Source organism: Adiantum capillus-veneris, chromosome 9, assembly GCF_014529385.1.
Source record: "Adiantum capillus-veneris isolate H3 chromosome 9, ASM1452938v2, whole genome shotgun sequence".
NCBI lineage: Eukaryota > Viridiplantae > Streptophyta > Polypodiopsida > Polypodiales > Pteridaceae > Adiantum > Adiantum capillus-veneris.
Genome location: NC_140939.1, coordinates 147,178,813 through 147,206,443, shown reverse-complemented (window position 1 = coordinate 147,206,443; position 27,631 = coordinate 147,178,813). Strand labels below are relative to the sequence as shown.

At 43.1% G+C, this 27,631-nt stretch overlaps 1 protein-coding gene across 1 annotated transcript; it reads right to left on the bottom strand.

The window, feature by feature from the left end:
• Positions 1 to 3,050: 3,050 nt before the first annotated feature.
• On the bottom strand, positions 3,051 to 26,624 carry LOC147451334 (DHHC-type zinc finger family protein). Its single transcript, XM_086520297.1, has 7 exons — positions 26,120 to 26,624; positions 8,184 to 8,276; positions 7,762 to 7,863; positions 7,430 to 7,540; positions 6,698 to 6,796; positions 4,926 to 5,021; positions 3,051 to 3,571 (listed from the first exon to the last, which is right to left on the bottom strand). The coding sequence occupies exons 1-7, from the start codon at positions 26,390 to 26,392 to the stop codon at positions 3,455 to 3,457; spliced, it is 891 nt and encodes a 296-aa protein (XP_086376423.1). The 5' UTR covers positions 26,393 to 26,624; the 3' UTR covers positions 3,051 to 3,454.
• Positions 26,625 to 27,631: the final 1,007 nt, after the last annotated feature.

Here is a 27,631-nt window from a genome sequence, read left to right as displayed (position 1 = left end):
CATCTACGCCATTGCATGATACATCCAAGTATGAACCACATCATAGTGTGTCCATGGAGTCATGTTATGATGCCATCCAAATTTGAACCATAGCATAGTCTGTCCACTAAATTATGTTATGTTGCCATTCCAAATTTGAACCCATGCATCTATCTAAGAAAGCCTTGTATGAACCATGACCTACTGTGTCCACTGAAACCAGGCATGATGTATCTTAGGCAATCATATGATGAAATTAGGTTTTAAGGAGACGATTGGTAGGGTTAAAACATCTTCTTCCATCCTATGTGTACTACCTCTAATGATGCTACTCTCACGCACTCTAGTAGAAAGCACCCCTATACTTTGCATGAGTACCCATGTCCACCGTAAGAGTGCCACTTCCTATGCCATGCACTAGCACATGTGGATTAATGCTACACATGGCATCCTACCTCTCATGGTGCTATATGAGCACACACACACCCCATTGTACAAATTTCATCCTATCAATTTTCTTATTTTACTATTGTTTTGCACTTTTGTTGCCTACATTGTTTATAAGATTAGCATGTTAACTTAATGCCCTAATTATGAATGCAATTAATTAGTACCCACCCTAATTTATAAGCCTTACATGAAGTGCACGAGCTTCTAGGGAACCTTGGCCACAAGTGCTGGAGTCTACATCATGAGCTCAGAGAAGGTCTCTCTAAGTGCCAACAGCTCATCTGGAACCTTCTCTCTACAAATGCCTAGATAAAAGTCATTGGAGAACACATCATGTCAAGCCCTCCACGTTATGATGTCAATTAAACTATGTAGAGTGGAGAATAACGACATGCAATAGGCATCTGCTCTTTTGAGTGCCCTCCCCTTAGAAAAATGTTTGGATATAATCATTTATGGACAACAAATGTATTGTAAATGATTTTTGTTTTGGTGATACTGTTGTGGCATCTAGCACATTTTTTGTAGGTTTTGTAAGCTCAATTCTTACAAGAAATGTGCGAAAGATTTTGCATGTGCAATTTATTCAAAGGGTATTTTGTATGCAGAACTTTGACACATAGGTTTTAGTCATCTACTTGCCCAAGGAAATGGCTACTTATAAAATTGTGTTAATTTCAAGAAAGTAGATACTATTAGTATTTGCATTAACATGATCTTTTCCTAGCATGATATATTCTTGGGAGAACAAAGAATTTTGCTTTAAAATCCTAAATCTTCTTTTTTTATCATAATCAAATGATATTCAACCCGAAGGATCAATAACAGAATAGTGTTTACAATTCAGCACGGCATATTTCCTAAAAAATAATGCCATTTAGATTGCCAACATGCTCCTGATCCTTCAATGGCAGTGTTTTATGCTTTTCTATGATATATTTGCATTAGCTTTGAATTGAACATGAATAATTAATTTGTTCATTCTTTCAAACCACATCTACCATGTAAACAAATGTTTAAAAATACACAACATATATGATTCTTCTTTATCCTACAAATAAGTTTTTATGGTTAGTTAAGGAAATTGCTATGGTACATTGCGTAGTAAATTGGATAGGAACCTACACACACATTATTTTGCCAAACCTTTGTATAGTTAAATTATTGAGTAAATCATGGCCTAGAGTCCATTCAAACCTTTGTCTGACTTAAACAACATATTTATGTGCATCAAGGCATGTAATCCATTCAAAACCTAAAGAATGCACCTATCGGGGCACTAATTTATAAAGCTCCTATCTTGAAACGAAATTTTTAATGTACATGATGCACATAATTTTGCAATCGAATCGTATATTTGCAGAACGTGGTGATGTCAAGATGTCCAATTTCTTATGCTACTCACCAACTAAACCATCTTGAAAGGAAGTATGAAACTATGGTTTAAACTTCAACAAAAAAAAAGACCAATACCTCTTAGAAACACGTCACCTTTGCGGACCATGAGGATTGCTTTATTTGGTCAATAGACAATGTAATATAGGTAGAGTAGTGAGATGGTTATTTCACCTTTAGTTTGTCTCGCAATTATTTTAGACAAGGGAACAACTCATCAATAGGCTAACCATTTATCCTACATAACTCAGAGAGAAGCACCCAAGGGGATATATAATGATTGTTAAATGCATGTCCCTTCAATTCAGAGATGGTTCCTAGATGCTAGGGGTTAATTCTCTATCAAAAGGTTTGAGCCTTTTAAATGATTCCTTTTGAAATGCATGCTAAAATCACTTAGACCAACAACAAATTATGATGTAATCAGCTCTCAATTAGCTGCTTAAAAATTGTCAATTGTGCATACAGTAATGATGAGAGATTACTAATTGTTCATGGCTCAAACAAGCACACACTTTGATAAATACTAGTCTAAAAGCATAATGGCAGGACAAGGGAATACATGTTCCCAAGTAGAACAATAACCATAACAAATGCCAAACTTGACCTCTTCCAAAGCCATGTGTTTTACGCTGCATCACCACAAAAATAGAGTATGTTTTGTGTGGCGACACAAATTATGGTGCCAACCAAGCTAAGGCATTTCTTTGCACCTTGCCCTGTTTCCTGACTGGCTATCAAACACGTGAGGAGCTACAGAACGCATATGGAAAAACTCACAAAGCTTACTTTGATATGAATAAGAAACCAACAAGTCAGGCAACTAAAAGATGTGTACAAAATTCTAACTTCTTTGCACAAAACCCATGGTTCACAAGCCAGGCCATCATGCTCTATACAGGATGATATATAACAGTATATCATTGACAAGAACTAGATCAAGGTGTCATGTATGTCAAGAGAGTGTTATTGTCACCTCATTCAAGTGAGTGGAGAATCGCACGGTAAAAAGTACGACCCTTTGAAGAATTCAAAAGTGTGATTAATTGGCAATATATCCTATCCGTGAGCCTGTGTAAGTATATGATTTGGGCAAATCTTTTGAAATTTTTCACAAAATAGCACTCGGAAGTGTATTTTTTGGTGAAATTTTTCTCCCAAAACAACAAAAAGTTTGGAAATTTCAGGCTAATCTTTTGACAAATGATTTTTGTGAAATAGCCAAATGAACCTCAAGACCCTTTAAAAATAGCCATTGGGCTGTAAGCAGCCCCTAATTCTTTTCCCTTGCTGGAGTCGCGATAACCTCATACAAAACAGTCCTGAGAATCATACACTCCGAGCTTGTCACATCAGAATTCTACAATGGACTCATGGTTTCTAGTGAATTCACAAGAGCCTCTGGTTTCCAACTCAACAATTGAAATTTCTTTTACATTGTGAAATGATGTATGCCATTGATGTGCTTTCGAGTGTCCCGAGATAGCTTCTGTGAGGAGAAGACGAGAAGGTTTTTCGTCGTAGGAACAATCCAAAGAAACCTCAAACATCTATCCGACCAAGAAGAATACGGACCAAGAAATTAGAGGAAACTTCTGTACTCCCCAAAACCATGCTACGCCAGAGCTGCTCACTCACTGCTGCTATCAACGTCCGTGCCATCATGCGATGTAGGAAATCTCAACCCAGAACCTATGTGACCCACAAATGTGGGGCAGAGCCACGTCACAACATTTGGCCCTAGGACCTGCATATACACAGTTTAAGGCAGTTTAGAAAGTGGTTTTACCTTCACTAAACAAATCATCTAATCCACTGAGCCTGTAAAATTAAAAGCTCTTTCTAAGTGCATGACCAACAAGATGACAACGACAACTTATTCAAACCTGATGTACAACACTTTCTGACTGGACCACGGGATGATAATTAACATATTCACATATTATCTTGCCCATAAATTGATGTAAAGCATCCTATACTTCATGTCACGTGCACATGTCTCCATATGCCACGTGGACATGCTACTACTATGTCTTCAAAGCCAAGGTTTGTTGATGAAAGTCCCAGGGACAAAATAACACACAAAGCATTGACAAAAAAACTGCAAAACTAAATGTTTTGACATAACACGTTGGATCTTCATCAAAAAATACCATCATTGCATGACTTAAACAACGTATTTATGTGCATCAAGGAACAGTTTTTCGTACACATCATCTTATGCAATACATAAGCAAATACCACTTTAGTAACTATGAGGGGGACCCTTGAGAGGAATAATTGGGACCCCTTCACAGCAATCTTCACTGCCTTTCTCTCTCCTTAGAATAACCTGCCTGGCCCAGAGTACGTCACAGGGCCATCCGAGAGGTTTGACTACGACATGAGCAGACCAGACAGGGAGATAGAGCGGGCCTTCTCAAACCCTCCTGCAACTTTACGGGAGCTCTTCCCTCCCTACACACCTACGCATGCCAAACTACACCCCCAGTTTGGTACTGGATGGAACTCGCTGGTATTTTGCATACCATGGTTGTACTCCCCTACGCATATAGTTTCACATCCGTTACAGTTCCAACTCCTTCCCCCCCATCCCTCATACACATATTACATACCCACGCAAGTCTATAATTTTTAGTAGCATGCTTATTTTCAACACTCTTGTCTTATATCCAAAGAAAACACACATGTATACTCTTCCGTCTCATAGGCCGACTTCAGCCAATAGAAGACATCAATAAAGCTTTCTTTTCTTTCTCTTTCAAAATCTTCTCATACATATCTTAAGAAAGAACCAAAGAACTAAGCTGCTAAGCAACTATGATGAAAGCCTTGCTCTTGTGACTTATGCACAAATGCACAGTAATAGCCAACATACTTTTTGTGACTTTTGTCTCACATGTTTTTGGCCTACCGATATAATAGATGCAACTTTTACATCTTCCTTTGTGTGACTTAAAAAATCAAGGAAACCCTTGAAAGATACAATTAAATAAATAGCTGAAAACTTGTCAGGAAAGACCATACATTTGCAACCAAAGTAAAATTACCCCAACCTTCCACAAGATAAATTAAGTCCAAAAAAAAGTGGTAAACATTACCGTGACAGCATTTGTGTAGTAACCAATGTCATACAAATGCCGATACGTTTGCCCTGCTTTCCCAGCTAGCCAACGAGCTCTCACCCCCTCATGGTACTGCACTGCCAGAAACCAGCAAAACAAGATATGCACACCAGAAATTAAATATGACTGCCTTTAAAAGCTTGATTCCCCTTTGACAAACAAGTTTGGTGATTAGTAGTGGAAAATATCTACAACCAAACAATTTTTTTCTGGGCTTAATATAAGCTATGAACGCCACCTTTTAGACACTTGCAAAAACACACGAGAGCTTTGGTCACATTCTAAATGGGAAGGATGTTTGGCGCCTGGCATGTTTAACCTCTGGCTACGACTGTTCTTTGGCTAAATGAACCTGTCAAACTAGACGATGCGGAAGCGTAGAGATAAAGAGAGAATGTGTGTGTGTGTGTGTGTGTGTGTGTGTGTGTGTGTGTGTGTGAGAGAGAGAGAGAGAGATTGCTCAAACCCACCAACTAGGCGGTGAATAAGATGACTATTACAATGGGGGCAGGATGCTCTTATATGCCAACCAACTAGGCGGTGAATAAGATGAATATTATAATGGGAGCAGGATCCTCTTATATGCTCTCTTGGGGGACTTAAATACCCCTCACGCGGAATTGCCTGACCAGACTCGTGTCAAATAAGTAAACCAAGTACCTAAAATGACAGAATAATTAACTATGATCACATTGGGCATTCACTTGAGATGCATAATTTTAACAGATTTTCGTTCTAACGTGCCATGGTTATTTTCTATGTCAACTCCTTTTAGGAGCAGACGGCAATGATTTATCAAAGACTACATTAACTTTCCCTGTTTGTAGATTATACACCCAAATGCTACCGCTTTGAGTTTTGACTATATCAGCCCACAACCTAGAAGATTTTAACAAAAGGTTGCACGAATGAAGTTCGAAGCCCCTTCACTTTTGCTTGTGCTCTTTGCTCCAAAAAGGAGTGATAAGCATATTCTAGAGGGGTTGCGCGAAGTTACCAAAGGCTCCACAAAGCTGAAACCCCCAAGAGAAAATTATGCCAAGCTAGCCGTTGTTAAGGGCATGTGCAAAATGAAATTAAAGTTGGCCAGCCTTGAAGAGAAATGGCAACCTTCGGACAGAAATCACACTCAACAGAGAATCGAGGAAGAAAAAGATGACCTTCTGACAACTCAATCATGTGTAAAAAGGGTGAGTAAAAATCATCTCACAAAAAACTAGGTGTCACAATAACCACTCTAAGGCAATTGGCAAGAATATCAGAACTTTCACAACGGACAGTCAAAGACCACGTCATATTAAAAGGAAGGGAAAATTACCAAAATACCCCTGAAATTTGTGGAAATTACCTCAAATTTCAAAAATGACCAATGTACCCTTGTACCAATTTTTAATGGATTTGCTCCAATTTTTGCATAGTTTATTGTTTTTGACAATAGAAATCTGTACTTGTGTCTATAAATATGAACCGTTTCATCGCGAGAGTCCACAATACTGTCAAAAATGGTAGTTCTACCATCTTCTATTGAAAGAGAACCAATCTTCCTACGAAGATTTGCAAAGAAAAATGTCTTTAGGAATGACTAACAAGGGGTATTTTGGGAATCCTGGAAAAAAAATTGGGGAATTGTTGGCAAAATATGAGGGGTATTTTGGTAATTTTCCATAAGAGGAAGTATTAATAAGATCTGCAGGGTGTGCAATTTTGAACTTACAAGTGCACAAAGTAGTAAGGTAGTGTTTCAGTACCTCTATTGTTGTTTGATTGTTCAACAGCAAATAAACATGCCATCCGAAAAGAACAACAAGAGCGACTGTCAGAGGCACAAGAATCACTGCACAAACAACCTGCCAACCACAAATGAAAGACCACATTGGTTAACCCAAACAACCATCCATTGTCAGTGAGTCATTAAATACACTCTCTCACACAGACACAAATACGAATATTTGTGATTACTATGTTAGATAGTCATTATCCACATACAGATAAGCCCAAAGAAAAGAAATCTGAAGCCACAATCAGCAGCTATTAAAACGAACAATATGTATAAACATACATGCATACTACATATGTAAATACGAATACATAATATATGTACATACCTATACATGTGTGTGATGTCCACACACGCACAAGAAGATCGAACTTACAAACTTCTGACAGGTAAGAGAAACAAATTGTTTAAAAGGTTTTGCTTAAAGAGAAAAATGTGTTTGCACATGCACACCCCTTCGTAATGCCAGAAGCATCTGAGCTTACAAACTATGAGAACGATAAGAAAAAGACCAATACGTAAGAGTCACAAGAGGTTCAATAGATAAAATTGAAGTGTGTCTGTGCACACACCCTTCGTAATGCTAGAAGGATCTGAACTTGCAAACTAGAATTTATTGAATGAAGACACATTAAATTTACAGTAGAGACAAAAATAGAAAAATTGAAGGAGACAAGTTGTACAAGAATACTTAGGGAATTACTTTCAGAACGATTGGTGCAGAGACTGAAGTGCTGACATGTCGATTAATTGAAGCACCCTGAAATTCTTCATCCTCCCCTAAGAAATCAATCATGTACCCTGCAAGAAGTATCTGTAATCCCAGAATGGAACATTATGGCACCTAGGTCACTTTATCCTTCCATGATACAAACAGACACGGACACCCTTGTCATCACTTTGCCTTTTAGGCTAATCTGTTTCTACTTATAACAGATACATATCAATGCACAATCTGCACTAAACACATGCAGCCCTCAAACATATACACACATCTTCACAAAACAGGACACAAAATTATCCACTCGAGCTTACCAAGGCATAGCTGCACGCAAGGACAACATAAAGGATGAAAAGGAAAAACGCTTTGTAGTTATTGTGACCAACGCAATTGTTTATCCAGATACAATGATGATCCTACAAAGTTAAACAAAAGTTGCATGTCATTAATGCAGAGTTCCATATCCATCATGTGACACTTACAAAAACCTCCATCAAGTAGAAGCTTAACTAAAACATGCCTAATGCTAAAAAAATACAAGAACATTTGTAAACTGAAACTTAACTATTTTACATCTAAATCACCACAAAAGAGCTATTCCTACTCAAACAGAACCAGAGATGCCATGCAGTAGAAATTCTCATGGGATGTAGCTCCAAGAAGAAAGATGCAAATGCCCTAGCAAGTGTTTTTCTCACATGGAAGAAACAAACTCAATCTGCAGGAAAAAGTGTACCATTCTTAAAACACAGCGCTTGCACACACGACAATGATGAGCTCGAGGGGGCTTGTAAAATGCACATTTTTGGCAGTATCGCAAATCTCCACTCTGCACAGGACAAGAAAGGTTAGAAACAACTATCATCATTTATTCATTGAAGCCGTAGCAAATTTCAAAATAACATATATAAAGAAACAATCTACTGCAGCGTATCTCGATCTACATTTCATATGAGAACCCCTTTTGAAAGGAGGATTTTAATAAAATCTTTTAATAGCAATATTATATTCAAAACATTTTAAAAATAAAAATCACCCAAGTGCAGTAATTGGTTATCTTAGTTCCCTCTTGAGAAGAAAGTCTTGTGTTCAAAGCCCGTTGGTCAAAACTTCTCGGTGGGGATCTTTTAAGATTGTTCCACGACATAAAAACTCGAGGTGCACTCACACATTTACGCCTTTTTGCAAGGCAACTAGAAACTTCTTTTATATTGGATTTTGACAACCGTTTGCACCGATTATGTATTTTTTAGACAGTGAAAACCGCATCCTCAAACTTGTAAGAAAAATAGTTTTAAAATCTAAATACCATTTTCTTCATTATTTGGAAATAACTCTCTCCAACTTTACTCTCTCTCCACCTCTCTCTAAACTTGGTTCAAGTCCACTCTTTTCTCTCATACGTGGGAGAGAAGAATGTCCTATATTCACACTCTTTTCCACATGTGGAGAGAGAGATCTTGATTCCCTCCATTTTCCTCTCACATGTAGGAGAGAAAAATGGTTCTATATTCACACTCTTTTCCACATGTGGAGGAAGAGCTACTAATTCCCCCCTTCCATTTTCCCAAAAAAATCAAGTGGCTTCTTACACTTGGGATCATGTTGAGAGCTCCCAAGCTTGGCAAAATTCTTCCTCCACCATTCTCTCTCTATTGCTCCCCCCATTGATGAGCATTATGCTTCCTTTGCCCACCATCTCCACTCACTCTCACGAAGCGTGCCATAATCTCAAGGTTACTCAACCACTCTCTTTCCCCCTATACCCAAACTCCTCTTATCCCTAGTCCCTATCCCTAATTACAAAATTAATAGCCCACTTGTCACAAACGGGAGCACATAACAATATAAAATACATTCGGATAAATAGAATTTATCACTTATTACTGAAGCCAAAGGATATAGAGAGAAATAGATAGAGAGAGAGAGAGAGTGAGAAGATCGACACAGTACTAGGACCAGAAGATGGGCTGGTCCCTCCCCGTAATAGTATCTTTATTACTGAGGAGAAGTCTATACAAGCACTTGAACCGAGCGTATTACCACGTTTGTTCTAGAATAAGACTTGATGGTTCCCGGAAGCCTCGACTTCCGATTCCTAGGGCAAAACCCTATTCCAAGGAACTTCCGTTCCTTATTCCAAATCCTTGAGAACCAAGGTTCTCGCCTCTCGATCTCACCTTCCAGACTCAGGGCATGACATCCCTCCAACTCTGTTTCCAGAGTCCTCTTCCCGCAGAACAACTCTGCTTTCCCGGACACGAAGTCCTTACTTGGGAATCCCAAGTTCCGGATCACAACTTGAGAGACTACCTCTCTCCGATCCGTGGATCTACTTCCTAAACTCGGGTACGAAACCCTTGGGCTGATCTGGCTCTAGTTCCTCAGAGCGCTTTTCTCTTGCAGAGGCTCATGCCTTCCTCTGCTCCTACTCCCTCACGAAGAGGAAGTACACCTGCAATCAAATACTCAGAGATCGTAACATGAAAATCGTTACCTTCAAAGTCTCAACGCTCGAAATGCAACTCGGTTATCGAAAAGCAATTCCCCGGAAGAGATCTCTACATAGAAAATCCTCTCTTCCAATCGTACACAGAAAAAGGTGTGTTCTCGGGTTCCTTCTCGTAAATCAGCCCCGTCTACGACGTTTATGGGCTGAAAACTGAGAAAAACAGCAGCTTGTCGCAATGGAAACACGCTCCGTAGGCACTTCTTCACGAGGGAACTCGCGCACTGGGTCTTGGCGACATCGGGTACACTTGGGACAATCATGGGCATCACCGGCAAATGTCTTCTTTGCAGGTGAACTCTGCAACAGCATCTCCTTCTTGAAAAACTGATCCTCCCTTCTGAGTGAGGGCATGTGATGCTTTTATAGCTCCTGGCCACGGGCACGAATAGCTGTTCGCATAGAGATCGCAGCCTTTTTTTTTTTTCAAAAAAAAAAATTAGTTTTTTTTTTCGCTGTTCTTCCAAAGAGAGAGAGAGAGAGAGAGAGAGAGAGAGAGAGAGAGAGAGAGAGAGAGAAAACGCTGGCTGATCTGTTGCCTTATTTATCAGATGGCTGCCCACTTGATAAGTGGACGGCCGGCATATTTTAAAAATAGTCTGAATCTGCCCAAAAACTCAATAAAACCTTATAAGCTTTCACAGCACTTCCCAGGCGTCCCTGGATGCAATCACATGCACAGTTGCAATGCAGACATAGACTTCCTCACGGGAAAGCATCTGCTTTCCCGACAAGCAATCCCGCTTTCTCAGAAAGCATCTGTTTTTCCTCAAAGTTTCCTCTGAACCCATCTTCATTCAAGTGCTTGCTTTTCCTTGTCCACAATTCTAACACAGTTCGGAATTTCCTCCTGACTATGGATATTCCCTTTCCGATGCACCCGTCACCCACCTTGTGACGCATCAAGAACACCCATCACCTAATCCTTTGCTACCGAACTTACTGTACAACCTCCTTTGCGATGCTCTATGTCACCCATCCTATGACGCATCAGAGATGTCCGTTCCCGCATGGTCGGATACTTCTTTCCGATGCTCCCTGTCACCCATCCAATGTGACGCATCAGAAGCACCCGTTCCCGGTGGCCTTACAGATATTCCCGTTCACAGTGCTCGCGTCATTACTTTGAATGACACACTAGGAATACTTTGAACTCGGATGTCTCCAGTAAGAAAAACCCTCTCACTTAAAATTTCAATAATTCATTTAGAATTATTTTTCCTTGGTGTTCCAAGCGAGAAAACCCTCTCACTTATAAATCCAATAATTCATTTAGAATTATTTTTCTGTCAGATAAAGCCAATTTAGAAACATCCCTCTCACTTATAAACAGTTGTCCTCAACTGTAGAGGTCCAACTGAACTGCCGGGGAGAAACCGGAAAGATTCCAAATCTTGCTCAATGGTGAGTTGAGCTAGTCCTTTCTCAAAAGAGAACTTAAAGTAAATTAAACAAAAATTCAAAAATTCAATAATTCAATACTTACCTTACCGGTTCATGTCTTTTCTCTAGTATCTCGAGGATATCCTTCACCTTTCATTAAAGTTACGAGCCATGTAAGAACTCGTCATTCACGTCTTTCCAACAGATTGGAAGTTTTCTCATCCAAGAATCTGTTAACTCAATTCCACCTTCTCAATTCCGAGAAGAATAATCCTCCTAGAAATCAATCTAGGTCTATGTCCTTGCGCATAATCCTGCGATGTTAGTCCAGAGGGTATTAAACCTCTTGTGTCCTCCCACATAGGGAATGCCCAAGTCATAGAGCATTAAGCTCGATGTCTTTCTTTCACTATTTGCGATCACCTTAGAGACGGTTCTTGTTCCGGGCCGTCACTCAATGTAGGCAGATGGTTCCAATCCAAAGATTCCTTGTGCACGGCGGCACTTTCTTCCAATCTTTTCGTCCTGCGAGTTATTACCACCAGGAGTGTTTTCCCAACGCCCATTAGCGTCTCTTCGTTACAAAATCATAAATGATTCACCTTGCGAGCATCAATGACAACTTGCAAGATCTCAGGCAGATAGGATTCTAGCCATAGCATTTTCTGAACGTACGTTCAAACCCGGTTCACAATAGAGCGAACCCTCTTTGATTCTCAGGGATGTTCTCCCATATGTAATTCTTACCATTTTGAAACGGTTGGCGAACTATATTCTTACGAACATAATAGTTCGAATTTATTCCAGCAGCGTGTAAATGCTACTTGACCTGCTCATGGAGAAACATATACCGCAACCAAAAGTTGCTACTGTAATGGTAAAAGCACATAGCGTACTCAATGATCAACGACCGTCAGAAAACCTCTTCTCCGTAGAGAAACTCAAATTCCTTCTACCGAACACACCTCAAATAGAGATTCTCGTGTCGGAATATCCTTACGCGCAAAAAGGCGCTCAAGAGAGTATAACAAACTCTCATCCAGTTCCTTGGTATTTTGCATCTTCGTCTGTTATCCATGTACCCAAAGGTGTACCTAAGTTTCAATGAGCCTAGGAAATTACCTTCCCTTCGTAAGATCCTTAGAGCGAAGACGCTCAATCGGACGATCCCTTGGTTCAATCTCAGAGCAAAACCCGCTCATCAAATAAACTAGGATTTTATTCCTTGGATTCCTTGATCATAGGCCGTAGTCGTCGCTTGTTCCTTCCCTCGTAAAGAGAGTATTCCTTCATTTGTGCGAAAAGCACTCTTATATCTTCCCTTACCGGGTAAGGGGTGTGGGCTTAAAGAGTACTCAAGCTTCATGAAAGCTTTTCTTTGCTTGAAAGCTCAAAATGGTTCCTTCATAATTTCCTACCCGCAATAGCAGGTAAATTGTTGGAGAACTACCGGATACCAGATCAATCATGGACCTTCCGGACGGTTAAGCAAAGCAGTTCATCGTATAAAACAATGTTCTGACTCAACCTTGCTGTCATAAACACTCGAAAGTGATTGTCCTGGTTAGACACGTGCATATCTCGTGCATAAAAGCAATACGCAGTTGATGAGTTCCTCAAAGATTAACTTTGATCAAAGACCTGCCCTCTCACTTAAAGTTTGAGGGTCTTCTATTCAAAAACTCAAGAGTTAGATTGAATTCCCTTACTCCAAATTTTCTCCGGATAGCAATGTATCCTTTGAGGAGAGGTAACAAAAATTCGTTGTTTCTGTGTTCAATGGTTCTCGTCCCACTGCGGGGATTGTATTCTATGTACACTAAGGTGTACACTTTCAGCTTTTATTGTTGACTCCACCATCTGCTGCAAAGTATCTTGCAGATGGGTTTACAAAATTCGGGCAAAAGCCTTTGTTGAATTTCTTCATCTTTCCTCCCTCGGAGAGGGTCGAGAGTGGAGCTACCTTGGCAAGAGTGAACCACTACTTGCTTTGACTCACTTGTGTTCCTATCGGGCAAACCGATCCCAATCATCTTGGATGCCTTCCTCAAAGCGTAGGGGAAAAAAATTTGTCAAAAAATTCAGCCTTGAATTGAATCCAAGTCTTGTTGTAAGTTCCTTGCAGAGCTTTGGTATACCACCAAGTGCTTGCAATCCCCTTGAGGTGTTTGGTCACATGCCTCATCTTCGACGCTTCTCAAAAATTGTCGTTTGCAAAGGCAACTTCAAACTGTCGAATGAAAGCGGTAGCTTTCAAGACGTATAACAATATAAAACACATTCGGATAAATAGAATTTATCACTTATTACTGAAGTCAGAGAAATAGATAGAGAGAGAGAGAGATAGAGAGTGAGAAGATCGACACAGTACTCGGGACCAGAAGATGGGCTGGTCCCCCCCGTAATAGTATCTTTATTACTGAGGAGAAGTCTATACAAGCACTTGAACCGAACGTATTACCACGTTCGTTCTAGAATAAGACTTGATGGTTCCCGGAAGCCTCGACTTCCGATTCCTAGGGCAAAACCCTATTCCAAGGAACTTCCGTTCCTTATTCCAAATCCTTGAGAACCAAGGTTCTCACCTCTCGATCTCACCTTCCAGACTCAGGGCATGACATCCCTCCAACTCTGTTTCCAGAGTCCTCTTCCCGCAGAACAACTCTCCTTTCTCGGACACGAAGTCCTTACTTGGGAATCCCAAGTTCCCAAGTTCCGGATCACAACTTGAGAGACTACCTCTCTCTGATCCGTGGATCTACTTCCTAAACTCGAGTACGAAACCCTTGGGCTGATCTGGCTCTAGTTCCTCAGAGCGCTTTTCTCTTGCAGAGGCTCATGCCTTCCTCTGCTCCTACTCCCTCACGAAGAGGAAGTACACCTGCAATCAAATACTCAGAGATCGTAACATGAAAATCGTTACCTTCAAAGTCTCGACGCTTGAACGCAACTCGGTTATCGAAAAGCAATTCCCCGGAAGAGATCTCTACATAGAAAATCCTCTCTTCCAATCCTACACACAAAAAGGTGTGTTCTCGGGTTCCTTCTCGTAAATCAACCCCGTCTACGACGTTTATGGGCTGAAAACAGAGAAAAACAGCAGCTTGTCGCGATGGAAACACGCTCCGTAGGCACTTCTTCGCGAGGGAACTCGCGCACTGGGTCTTGGCGACATCGGGTACACTTGGGACAATCATGGGCATCACCGGCAAACGTCTTCTTTGCGGGTGAACTCTGCAACAACATCTCCTTCTTGAAAAACTGATCCTCCCTTCTGAGTGAGGGCATGTGATGCTTTTATACCTCCTGGCCACGGGCACGAATAGCTGCTCGAGTAGAGATCGCGGCCGTTTTTTTTTTTTCAAAATTTTTTTTTTCGGTTTTTTTTTCGGTGTTCTACTAGAAAAAGAGAGAGAGAAAACGCTCGCTGATCTGTTGCCTTATTTATCAGATGGCTGCCCACTTGATAAGTGGACGGCCGGTATATTTTAAAAATAGTCTGAAGCAGCCCAAAAACTCAATAAATCCTTATAAGTTAAAAAATGCTTTCACAGCACTTCTCAGGCGTCCTTAGATGCAATCACATGCACAGTTGCAATGCAGACATAGACTTCCTCGCGAGAAAGCATCTGCTTTCCCAACAAGCAATCCCGCTTTCTCAGAAAGCATCTGTTTTTCCTCAAAGTTTCCTCTGAACCCATCTTCATTCAAGTGCTTGCTTTTCCTTGTGCACAATTCTAACACAGTTCGGAATCTCCTCCTGACTATGGATATTCCCTTTCCGATGCACCCGTCACCCACCTTGTGACGCATCAAGAACACCCATCACCTAGTCCTTTCCTACCGAACGTACGGTACAATCTCCTACGCGATGCTCTATGTCACCCATCCTATGACGCATCAGAGATGTCTGTTCCCGGATGGTCGGATACTTCTTTCCGATGCTCCCTGTCACCCATCCGATGTGACGCATCAGAAGCACCCGTTCCTGGTGGCCTTACAGATATTCCCGTTCACAGTGCTCCTGTCATTACTTGGATGTCTCCAATGAGAAAACCCTCTCACTTAAAATTCCAATAATTCATTTAGAATTATTTTTCCTTGGTGTTCCAAGCGAGAAAACCCTCTCACTTATAAATCCAATAATTCATTTAGAATTATTTTTCTGTCAGATAAAGCCAATTTAGCAACATCCACTCAAGCTAGGGCTCCCCATATAATCCTCCTATTATCGTCACGTCATTATAGTCCTCGCTTCCTTTGCAATCAAGTAATAGCAAAATTCCTCTCTCTTACTCTCCCGCCAAGAAACTTGCAATGCTGCAAGGACAAGGTCATGGTCAACGGCACGGACGAGATGCACCAACCATGGAGCCCAACGTTGAGGAGATGGCTAAAGTGGGAACTCCTCCTCTTGAACCCCTTAGCAATGATAGATGCGTCAATCCTCACCCCGTGGCGTCTTAAACTTTGGTGCATCCTCGTCAAATAAGAAATTCTCACTTTCATTAGCACACACAATGTGAAGTATCTTGAGATGTTTGGAGTGAAAAATGCATGTTGATTTGTTAATTTATTTAAATTTTGATTTTCTTTTTTCATGGATGGTATGTTTGAAGAGGTAACTTGTTCAAAAGTTGTTTTCATAACTTGGCAACACCAAGGGTAACCTTCTTGGTAGGGGGGCCAATAAGAGGTAACCAATGCGACATAGTGCATTGGGGTAATTGTGGGCATATCCTCATCCCAAAGGGTTACCAATGACGATCGAGGGATCGCATTGGGGTAACTACCTATGGATTGGACCCAAATTCTTGGTATGGATTGGATTCATGTGTGAATGCACTGTGGAGCTTGGTGCTCACCAGCAACCGAGTTAGAGTGTGAGAGAACGCCTCCCCATGTCGTGAGTTGCCGAAGCGAGGATGGTGTATATCCCCACAAGAGAGAACTCGGTGCACCGAGAGTAACTCAATTGGACTGGTCAGTTGAGGGGTGTGATTGTTTGTGCTGTGATTGGTACACTATGAGGTTCTCTTGTGAGATGATTATACAAGATCAAAATGATGAGGATTGGATTTTTTTGAAGCAAGATGGATTGCTAAACTTTTGTTCATACGACTTTTTCATGACGTAGTAACGCCAACAGTTACCTTTTTGATAGGGGACCAAGAACAAGTAACCAATGTCGGGTTGTGCATTGAGGTGATTGCGGGCATATCCTCATCCCGCAAGGTTACCACTGACGATTGAAGGATCACATTGGGATAACTACCTCTGGATTGGACCCAAATTCTAGGTAGGGCTCTTGTCTACGAATACACGGCAGAGCGGCAGACCAAGTTGAAGTGTGAGAGGACGCCTCCCCATGCCATGGGTTGCCAAAGCGAGGATGGTGTATATATATCCCCACAAGAGGTAACTTGGTGCGTCGAGGATAACTCAACTGGACCAGTTAGTTGAGGGGTGCGATTATTTGTGTTGTGATTGTTGCACTATGCGTTCTCTTGTGAGATGATGGAAATGATAAGGATTGGATCTTGTCTAAACTAATAAACTTAATTTGATTGTACCGTCCAATTGAGGGTTTTGCGCTTGTTCTCAAGCTATGAACTTGTCATATGATTTCTTGCTTCTGGTAAGTTATTTTTAATGTTTGCATAAGTAAACTAAGTGTTGTGTATTGCATAAATGAAAATCTGAGGTAGAATAAAAAAAGGCATAGTTTACTTTTCTCATTGGAAATCGGGTAGCAAGGTGGACCCGAGAACAGGGGTGCTGTCACAAAACGATGATGTGGCAAGTCCCCCATAGAAACTGACAAAGATTTAATGTATAAGTTATTCCAACTTAAAGGTTCCCGTTCGAAGGGGCCTTGGGGGACACAAGAATCATTAAGAAAGGAAATCGCAAAGGATTGTTGACGTGGCAGGTTGTCTGTAAATCACGTTGACTGCTGACATGGCACGCTGTACGGCCGTCCGCAGAATACGCCGCAAATCGCGCTAACATCTGACGTGGCATCCGTACAGATTTCCGCAAATCAAGGAGCTGCCCTAGCGCTAGCTTTTGGAATCAGATGCTTTTGAGACTTGAAGCTTTTCATGTGATTGCTTTTGGAAGGCCATGGGCCTATAAATTTGTATCTAGGATCTCTCTTTCTCTCAGATTTGCCTAGGAGCCTTGCTAGCTATTTGCAGAGTGCATCTTCTCTCTCTAGTGTTTTTGGCATCATATCCATCTCTCTCTTGCTGGTGTTTTTTGTTAGCACTACCTCTCTCCCTTGCTAGCGCTGCCCTTGCACATCCTTTGCAGTGTGCCACATCCCGTGGTGTGTGCACGTGCCCGTTCCGTGGGCGGTCCGCGTTAGGACCTTGACAGCAAAGAGATCCATCGAGATTGATACAAGATCTATTGGCTGCCCATCACGGAGAGGTGTTTTGCTAGCGGTTGTAGACGAGTTCCTCATCTGATTCACCCTTTTCCGCTTCACCTTTGACATGATATCAGAGCCACGGCGTACTCTTGAATCGGATCGGTGATTTGGGCGAAATTGTGGTGCTGATTTTTCACAACGAAAAGAGATGGTTTACTTTTTTTTCTGCCTTTTTCACTCTTTTGGGGCTGATTTCGGCTGTAGTGGAGAGATTTGCAGATTTTTTATCTTCTACTTCGACATCAGCCTTAGCACATGCCTAAATTCTCCAACACCATGGAGAGGACTGATGATTATGAAACCAATTCAGCCCGCGTTGATGAAGTACATCATGAGGATGGGTTCAGCGGCGATGAGACCACCGTCAACGAGGAATGGGGAGATTGATCCCAGTTCTATTCCGGCGTAGCTGATCAACCAATCAAGATACCTACCCTCCCTACCTTTCCCTCAGATCGGCAATTGAATGGAGACAACCATGCCATTTGGAAAGCTACCACGATGGCCTCTTTGACTCTTATGACCTTGGAGGTTTTGTCTCGAGCAACTTTCAAAAGCCAAAGGACCCGGCAAGAGCGAAGTTATGGGAGCGTGTCAATGCTCGAATCCGGTCTTTCATTATCCTCAACAATACTGTTAGGTGCAACGGAAGTGTTTAGCTCGGATCTAGTATTCCGCACAAACACAAGGGACATTTTACTTCACTTGAAAGAACTAAACTGAAAGAAAGAGAGACGAGAGAGAGAGAGAGAGAGAGAGAGAAGACACGGTATGCCGGGTCCCAAACCCTCGTGGGTCCCCCTTGCTTTGTTGTCAACGCAAGTACTTTCTTTATTATTGCACAATGATGATACAATGATGCTAAATACTGAGATGCTCGTGCTAATGGGTATTGATGCAGTCAGCGCATAGTGGTCTCATACGGTCCCGTACGTTTTGTACACGTACGATGATGTGCGGTACTAAACGAACTAAAAAATATTAAGATGTACGATGACGTTACGTACGTTCAAAATAAGAAAACAAAGAATTCTTACGTCTAAGGCTTAGGCCCTTGGGTTTAAACTTTACACTTAAAGAAACTTGACGATATGAGATCTTCAATGGGAGCTTGAGAGGGAGAGACCCAATGGAGAGAAGATGGAGAGGCAAGACTCTAGTCTCTAGAGCTTGTCACTTGAGAGCTAGAACATGGAAGCATTGAGCATTGAGAGCTTGAGAGCATTGAGAGCTTGGAAGTGTTGGAGAACAAGATGGAGAGGCATTGCTTAAATAGGAAGAGGCTAGAGCATGAGAGAGAGAGAGAGAGAGAGAGCATGGATGATGACTCTTGATGAGAGTGGGAGAGCGTGGGGGAGAGGGAGAGCATAAGAGAAGTGGAGCCCTAGCACATAGAATCCAATGTTTGAATGTGGCTTAAGTGCTTGAATTGGCGCTCCAAAACGGCCCCAAAAGTTGCCCTCAATGGCCCTAAGTCAACAGTCAAGAGCTGCCAATGGCTATAAACAGCCATTTAAATTTTTTTGGGCTGCTCAATATAATCCACTCACAATTGTGAGTTTTGCTTTTTTTTTTTTTTTTTTTTTGAACGTACAGAACGTACGAAACGGACGGGACGGTACGGGACCCGCAGTACGGAACAAGACGTTCCGTACGTCGTACGAAAACTACCCTGAGTCAACGTAACCGCGGAACGCGTTTCAATAGGCCTGAAATGCGAAATGGGTGAAACAACCGAAACGTTTCACGTGCAAGGTGAAACGCTTGGAGTGAAATGCCTTTTTTTTTAAATCCCTTTAGAGAATTTGGCCATTAATACTTATTTATTTATTATGTATATGCTATTTCAAGGTTAACATAGCATGAACTATGAACGCCTATTTTGTCTATACATAACTCTACATACACAAAATTGGTGTTTCTGTCAGACATTTCAGTGGGGCCTTAGCCTAGGGTGAAACACCACGTTTCGGGGTGAAACCTTTGGAGAATGAAACGTTTCGCGGTTACACTGAAATTTCAGCAGCTAGGTACTACCGGATACCAATGGGTACTGAGGTACTGAGAGGTTCTATGTCGACAACGATGATGACGACGACGGGGTACTGTTCGGTCTATGTCGAAGACGATGATGTCGTGACGAGGTACTGTTGGGTCTATCTTGACGACGATGATGTCGACGATGAGGTATTGATGGCTTCTGTGTCGACGACAATGATGGCGACAACGAGGTTCTGTGGATCCTTATGCAGAGTCAAGGCACAAGGGGTACTAGGTGCTGGGGTACTGTGTCGACGACGATGCTACGGCTGAATGCCGGAATCTGCTAGCGATGTCGATGGTTGAGGGACTGCAACCAATGACTAGGCTAGGGTTGAAATCTGCCGGTCTTCAAAGTTGAGGATGCTGGCTATTCTGGCTGAAAAACGCTGGTCTCCAAGGCTGAAAACGCTGAAGGTCAAGGGTGGGTCATGCTGAGAAAAACATTGGGCTTCTGCTTGGCCATGCGGCACGGCTGGGTGCTCTGCTTTCCCTGCGTCTTTCGATCTCTGCTAGCGCTGGCCATCATCCTTATATGGATGCCAATCAACTGGGTCGAGCAGCCACAAAGACAGCCCCACGACCAACTGAGGAATAGGCTGAAAATCCCTTATTAAAAAATAAGGTACTAAGGGGTGGTTCACGCGGTAAAATGTTTGCATGCTGAAATGATTGTACTCTGCAAGAGAGGTATGCAACTATGAACGGCCTGGACATGTACGTCCTGCTAGAGGCTCACAAAGTGCCAGGTTAGGTCCCTACACTAAGACTCGTGCTAGACTGTAGCAAAAGCATGTTCACGTAGCGCAAGTGAAGTGCGCACATGACATCCCCCCCTGTTAAAGGTGAGGCACAACTACCGAACTTCTATATTTGGATTCTTTCAGTACTTCTGATGTTGATTGCTTCTAAAGCTTGTGGATGCATAACCGATGAAGATTCCTTTGAACCGGCGGATACTGCAGATGTAGGTCTAGTGCGATGTAAACACCGACCACACAAGTTACTAGGCATAGTTACAGGGGACGGAGGGGACGAGGCTTAGGGACGCAAAACGGCCGTAACCGGCACGGAGACAGAGGGGAACGGCTGGGAATGGCCAGATTTTCATCCGATCGGCAGGAACACAGCCTACCGTACCGGGGACAGACCGGGATGACCGGGAACGGGCAGTTTTTAAAAAATTGAAAAGTGACCGTTTTAAACGAACAAAGGCAGCCAACATCTACTTTTTGGGGGGGACTTTGGCCCTTGGGAGCCTATGAAGGCACCCTTGGGCCACATCTTCTCTCAAGTTCAATGAAGGCTCGAGTGAGAAGCCTCTCCTCTCTACCGTCTGCTATCTAGACTCTACGCCGTCTATGGTCTACCTACGGGCACTCAAGCTCTACCCTTGAGTCTCTCTACCCACTCTCTCCCTCTGCTACCCTCTCAACTTTGAAGCTCTCCTCTACTCTCCCCCCACACAAGCTCTCCTCGTAGCTCTACTCTCTCTCCACCATCATGTCATCTCAAGCTAACTCCGCTTCTCAAGCTTCTTGAAGGAGGCCGGCCGTGCAAACATGGTCGTGGTGGGATGAAGTCGACTCTATCGCGCGTGGTAAAGGTGGCGGTGCAAGACCATGGACGCGCAACCTACGCCTGTACAGAAGAATGGGTGGTGCAAACAAAGTGCGAGCCCATCCTCTTCATGAACCCGGTCACGAGGTGAAGTTTTGCCCTCGAGTATCTCCCAAGAGGAGGTTGGAGCTTGTTGAGAAGCTCGAGGTGTATGAGGTCGCGGAAGCAGCCAAGAGGGGCCCCTCCGCCACGGCGACACCACGAGAGCAAAGGAAAGCCAACCTTGACTCCACCTCTCAAGCGTTCGAGACAAATGCATCTACACCGTCCTCTTCCATTGCGCATCGCTAAAGCACCCTCAACGAAAATTGGAATCCTAAATTGAAGGAAGAGGTGGATAGGTCGGTTGCTCGATTCTTCTTCCACGACCACATTGCCTTCCATGCTTCGCGGTGAGTTTCCCCTGGCATATGTATTATGCACATTGCAATCTCTGTAACAAACTGCTGAGTGTCAAAGCCTAAAGAATGGAGCCAACTTACAGATGTGGCCGAGGGGCCTAAACTGTCACAAAGTGATGACGTTGTGAGCGGGATGAAAACACACACAGCGCCTCTATAACGACCCGACACACACTCTTGGGAAGATACACACACACTATGGGGCACCACTCGGCTTACACAACCACCTGGCCGAGACAGGAAACACACCTATGGAGTGAGAGGAGAGAGACTATCCACTTGCCCACTCCACACAGAGACACACACATACACACAAACACCCAAAAATTCAGCTCAAAAGAGGAGAATTTCTGATGTTTAGATACAAATGAGCTTGGGCCAACACCAATGGGGCAAACAGCTCACACAATATGGGTAAAAGATACCAGATACAATCACAAACTAGAGCAGAAACTTCGCTCATAGGAGAAACTTACACAAAAAAACAGCAGGAAAAGAGTGAGGAATTTGGCAAAATGGACAGCGCCATCGCGTCCGGAACGGCCCAAAACCCCTGTCTACAATGTCAAAGTGCTCAAATCCGACCTCGGATGAGCAGTTTACAGCCAAAACAGGCTCCAAAAACCCACCTGCGACTGTTCCTCCTCTCTTCTCCACGTTTTTTTTTGTCTTCTCTCTTTTTTTTCAGTTCCCACACTTAGCTTTATTAGTTGGGCACCCTTGGCCTTTTAGATGACCTCAAACGGACCCCGAACAGGCCAAAAACTGACCTCGCAGTGCATAGTTGTCACCTTGCACTCAGCTTTTTTCCAATAATGCATCTCGCCACCACGTGAAGTGGCCCCAAAAAAAGGTCTTCATGATGACCTTTCTGCATAATTCTCACAAGCAAACACCCACGTTGTGTCTGTACTCATCCACGTGCAAATATTGACCTCATTCGGCCTCCTGACGCCACTAGATGCCATCTGACGCACTCGCTTACCTCATGTCGTCGGCCCGTGGATAGCTTCCTCGAGAATTTTTACGCGCTACCAACTCCTCCTTATTGTAGAAATAACACACTGATACTGGTAATAGTGAAAATCGATGCACTATGTACATGCTGTCCTACCTGTACACATGTGTGAAACCTCTCCGAATTCACCTGTACCTGCGGGGGAATTAGCCGCTAGCTAATCCAGTACCTGTGCAAGAGGCTCTTGCCTCGGCAATCGCGCATGAACCCACACAACTGTACATTGGTCAAATGAAGAGCCCACTAGAGGGGCATAACATACTACCAAAGGGGAGAGAGGGCAGTGCGTAGCGTGCAAAGCATCACTCCTGGCACCGCATTGTGCATAAGAGGGAAAGCAAGCACTCAATAGCTCTTAACCTGTGACAAATCTGAAAATGAGGCTCTCCCCCTCCTAAATTCAGCGCCACTTCTTGTTGCATGAGGCAAGTGCACCAAAAGGTGCCACTTGGCACATTTATAAGCATTTTCCCGTTTCGGGGTTTCCGTCTAAAAATATCCCAACCGGTTGCCCAGTTGACTTCACGGCAGAGTAAGAAAATGTTCCCCTTGTCATTCCGGAGGTAATGACGTCAACACATTTTCAGGTCCCAAAATAGCAGTTCCCTAAATTTTAGGAGATGCTGCCATTGTATCTTTCTAGGTCATCCGACCCTCTTTGTACACTGCGGCCACATCCAGAACTGAAATGTAGCCTCTGTAGCAAAGGATTCCACTTTGGCTAGTCAATGACCCCACTTGGCTAACCATAGTCCTTGTCCAACCTTAGTGCTCTCTTGCCCTCAGGCCTGGACTCCCTCTGGACAGTTCCACACTAGCTATGCAATGCAGGACAGTTAGATTTCCCGAGGGGTGTTTCCAAAAAGTGAAAGTAAATAGATAATAAGAAAGAAATCAACAAAAAGGATAGACAGTAGTCACACGCTGGTGACACCATGCCATCCACAACTCAAAGCAAATGAACCACCGGTTATACCTGTGTGTCTAGACTCTTGAGCTCCTTCCAGAACTCAAGATCCTCTGTCTTATCCTTGCACAAAATCCCTGCATCGGTCTTTGCATAGGGGAGGTGGTGAACTCATCACTGATAAAGACCAGTCGGACAGCATTTTGACATTCAAACAGTCTGCGCACAAGAAGAAAGTTAAATGCGAAGCGGGTGTCTGAATACTTTAGAAGCACTTTGCTGCCTGACCTCTTGAGATACTCACTCTGAAACAAGTTGTGATTGTTGATAAAAGGAACAATCTTCACTGCGTCAGCAATGACTGGAGCGATCGAGTCTAGCTTGCCGATGTCTTTTAGAAGATTGTTCAAGAGTGCCATGCAAAAGCACACTTGTCACATGCAGATAGTGGCCCTCTACAATAGCTGTTGCTGTCAGGTTTGATGCCTCCCCATCTGTGACAAAGGCCACCACGTGTTGCTCACCGATCATTTCTATGGCCGTTGTCCACTCTGCAGAGAGAACATCGGCGGACTTGCCACTCTGGAGAGTGCACAAAGTACCTCTCTCCATGCAACGAGGCCATGGATAGATCTCTTCCTTGTATCACTCTACTCGTCGGCAATGAGGGAAACGCCATGTTTTGCCCAAAGCCGTTGAATATTGAGTGTTGCTTGCTCCACGATCGCCTTCTCTCGATCGAGCAAAGTGGTTCGGAGAGCCTCTGAAGATGGCGGCACATAGCCAATGCCATTATCTCCTATCTGTTGCACCATAACTTTCCAATACTCCAACCTATTTCGATCACACATAGAAGAGGTTAGTATCAAAAAGGCGAAAACGATGATAACGGAAGAAATGAAAGAGAAGATTGAGAAAACATATCTCGCTGCGACAAATGGGATATAGTCGTGATAGAAGAATCGGGCCACAGTGGCATCCACCTCTTCCTTCTTCTTTGGGTCCCAAGAGATGACAAGGGTCCTTTAACAAAGAATCGGACCCGATGAAGATCCACCAACACTGGCACCAGGTAGAGAAGAAGGGAAAATCAGGGTCTTCGGGTCGATACCTTTGTGTGCGGGCTTGGATTTATGATTGAATTGCCGATCCTTTCCTCAAGCTACTTCCTCTTCGCGACGCTTACGTTGGCGCAAAATTTCACCTCATATCGCGGCACTCAAAGGAAGTGTGCCCTCACTTTGTCATGCCCCCCTTTCCGCGTGTAAGAGCATAACTTGCATGTCACGTGACACATCCAACCCTATGTGTCCGTGGACAAGCTACAGCATGACAAGGGTTAAGTTCAATCAAGTCAGTCTAGAATAGGAAGTGATTTGGCACTTTTGTGAGTCTCTTCGCACACCATGCATGTCCAGACACTTAGATTAGATGCATATCCTCTGGTTGCACACAGCATGACCATCAAATTCCAGTCAGATCGCATCAGTAGCAATTTTATAGTGCATAGACCTATTTTCCCTATTTTTGACATTTTTCACTTATTATTTTTTAATGACTTTTGTTGGAAAGTAGGTAGGGCAATTTTTCTAAGTTTGTATATATGCAAACCTAGCGCTAGCACTTTCTGGCAGAAGAGGTAGCAAAAACTCATTTCAACAAGCACCTTCTCAGCAGGATCCCCAACAGGCTAGCGTTTTCAGCATCAACAGGAGACCCTAGCGTTTTCAGTTCCAGATCGGCCTTGGCGTTTTTGCATTGCAGAGCCACCTCGGCGACCACAAGATAGCAGATCCCCTAGCGTTAGCGATTGCACCAGCAGATCCATAGCAAATCAATATTGTAATACGGTGTATTGTCCTATACAAAACAACTCCGTAAGCGTTCAAGCGGCCTAGAACACTTATTTTACCTTCTTGATGTAATAGGTTCTGCATCATAACTGGCTGTCACAATGGCACTTCCGCACTACTCACTGAACTGCCAGCCGCTTTTGGATGGATCTCTGCAGCCCTCTCACAACCTATGGTCTCAGTACACACATAAATAAAAGGTCCTATTGTGCTATAATGCCAGTTTTTCAAAGTTGTGGCTGGCAGGTTTGTGAGCAACACCTCTCCTGCCGGTTACATGACCACCTCTATTGTCTGTCCACATTTGTTTGCTTCAAGTTAAGTCATTACTGATTATCATTCAAGAAGTCTGGAAACAATTAATAAGACAGATTTCAAGTTTGATGTATATTTTGAGCAGCAGGCGGTGCTATAATTGCTACATGATGCTTAATGCCAGCTGCCTAAAATACTGAAGAACAAGAGAAAAGGTTGAAAGGAAATGCACATATGTAACAACATATACCTTCCGTTTAACTTCATGCACGGAAATGTGATCATCTTCCATGTCTGGCATGTAAGAATGTGGAATGCGGCCAGGGTCACGGAAAATGGCAAGAATGTAGGATAGCAGAGCCATGAGAGTGAGGCAGGAGAAGAAGAGGGCATTGAGGAGGCCGGGTGCACTGAAGAGACCAAGCCATTCTTCTATCACCACAAAGACCACAGTATAGTGCACCACAGCCACAAGGGCGCCCACCAAGATAACAGGCACCGACGCGCAGCTTCTCCTGCCCATGACGGCTCCCCTTAGCGCTTGCCGCACAAGCGCAGTGTCGCTGCTTCTTGATCACCTCCGGATCCGCAGAAGCAGCACCTCATCCTCCCCACACAAGGTCACCGTGCCGTGGTTGGCGTACCCTTGGCTTTCCCTGTATCCCGCGATGCGTGAAGATCTCGTGTTCTCCTGTACGAAACTACACAACTTCTCCGGCTCTGCTGTCTTACTTTGGCTCCCGTATTGGTTAGAGGCCATATGGCGGTGTATTGGTTAGAGGCCATATGGCTTGGTCTCCCATTTATGAATTGTATTTGTTATATATTTTACCTGGAAACGCAGAGTGTAGAGGCCACACACTATGATGGAAAGAGCTGCATGGAGCTCAAGGCGTTCTTGGCATGCTAAAACATGCTTTAGAGGAAAATTTGAATGAGATTCCGATTTTTGATGGAACACTTTATTGCTAGTTGTCTAATAATAGAGACAATCATCTGTATTTCTTGATGCTAAAACGTGCTGGACCTCGCAATTTCCAAATAATAAAAAAACCTTCAGTGTGAAGAGATTCCGATTCTTGATGGAACACTTTATTGCTAGTTGTCTAATAATAGAGATAATCATCTCTATTTCTAGCTTGTGAAAAGTGAAGGCGAACAATGCTTGCACCTTGAAGGCATGTGGCATTGTGCAAGACATTACAAGGGTATGAGAATTGGCAATGAGACTGCAAGTCGCATTAAGATGTCAGGATTTGAGCATGCATATCGTGGCCCGTAAGCAAGCTCACGACAAGGGTGGTTGTATAAGACCTAGGGTAACTGAACATAGGATCATCCTCCCTACCGCCCTTTATATAGGCTTAGCTCCTAGCTCTTGTCCTAAGCGGATCCCCAGTCCGCACTGGTCCAGTCCAGGCCCTTGGCCTAGGTCCCTGACCCCATAGGTTGGGCCTTGCCCCGTAGGACCCTTGTCCTGACATTACTCCCCCCTTAAGGAAGAGTTTTCGTCCTCGAAAACACAAGTAGTAATATCTTCTTAAGAATACTGGTGTTTTCTTTATTGACGTCCCATAAGTGAGCCAGTTGTCTGTATGATCGATAATTGGTGCAGTGAGGAGGTTCAATGAAACCAAGAGCAACATCTTGATTTTCAACATTGTTGTCCTTTTGCAACCACCTGGGTCTAAATGGTAACTCCATTTATAATTCACTTGAGTACTGTAAAGGAGTGACCACAACTAAGAGTTGTCCAAAAGCA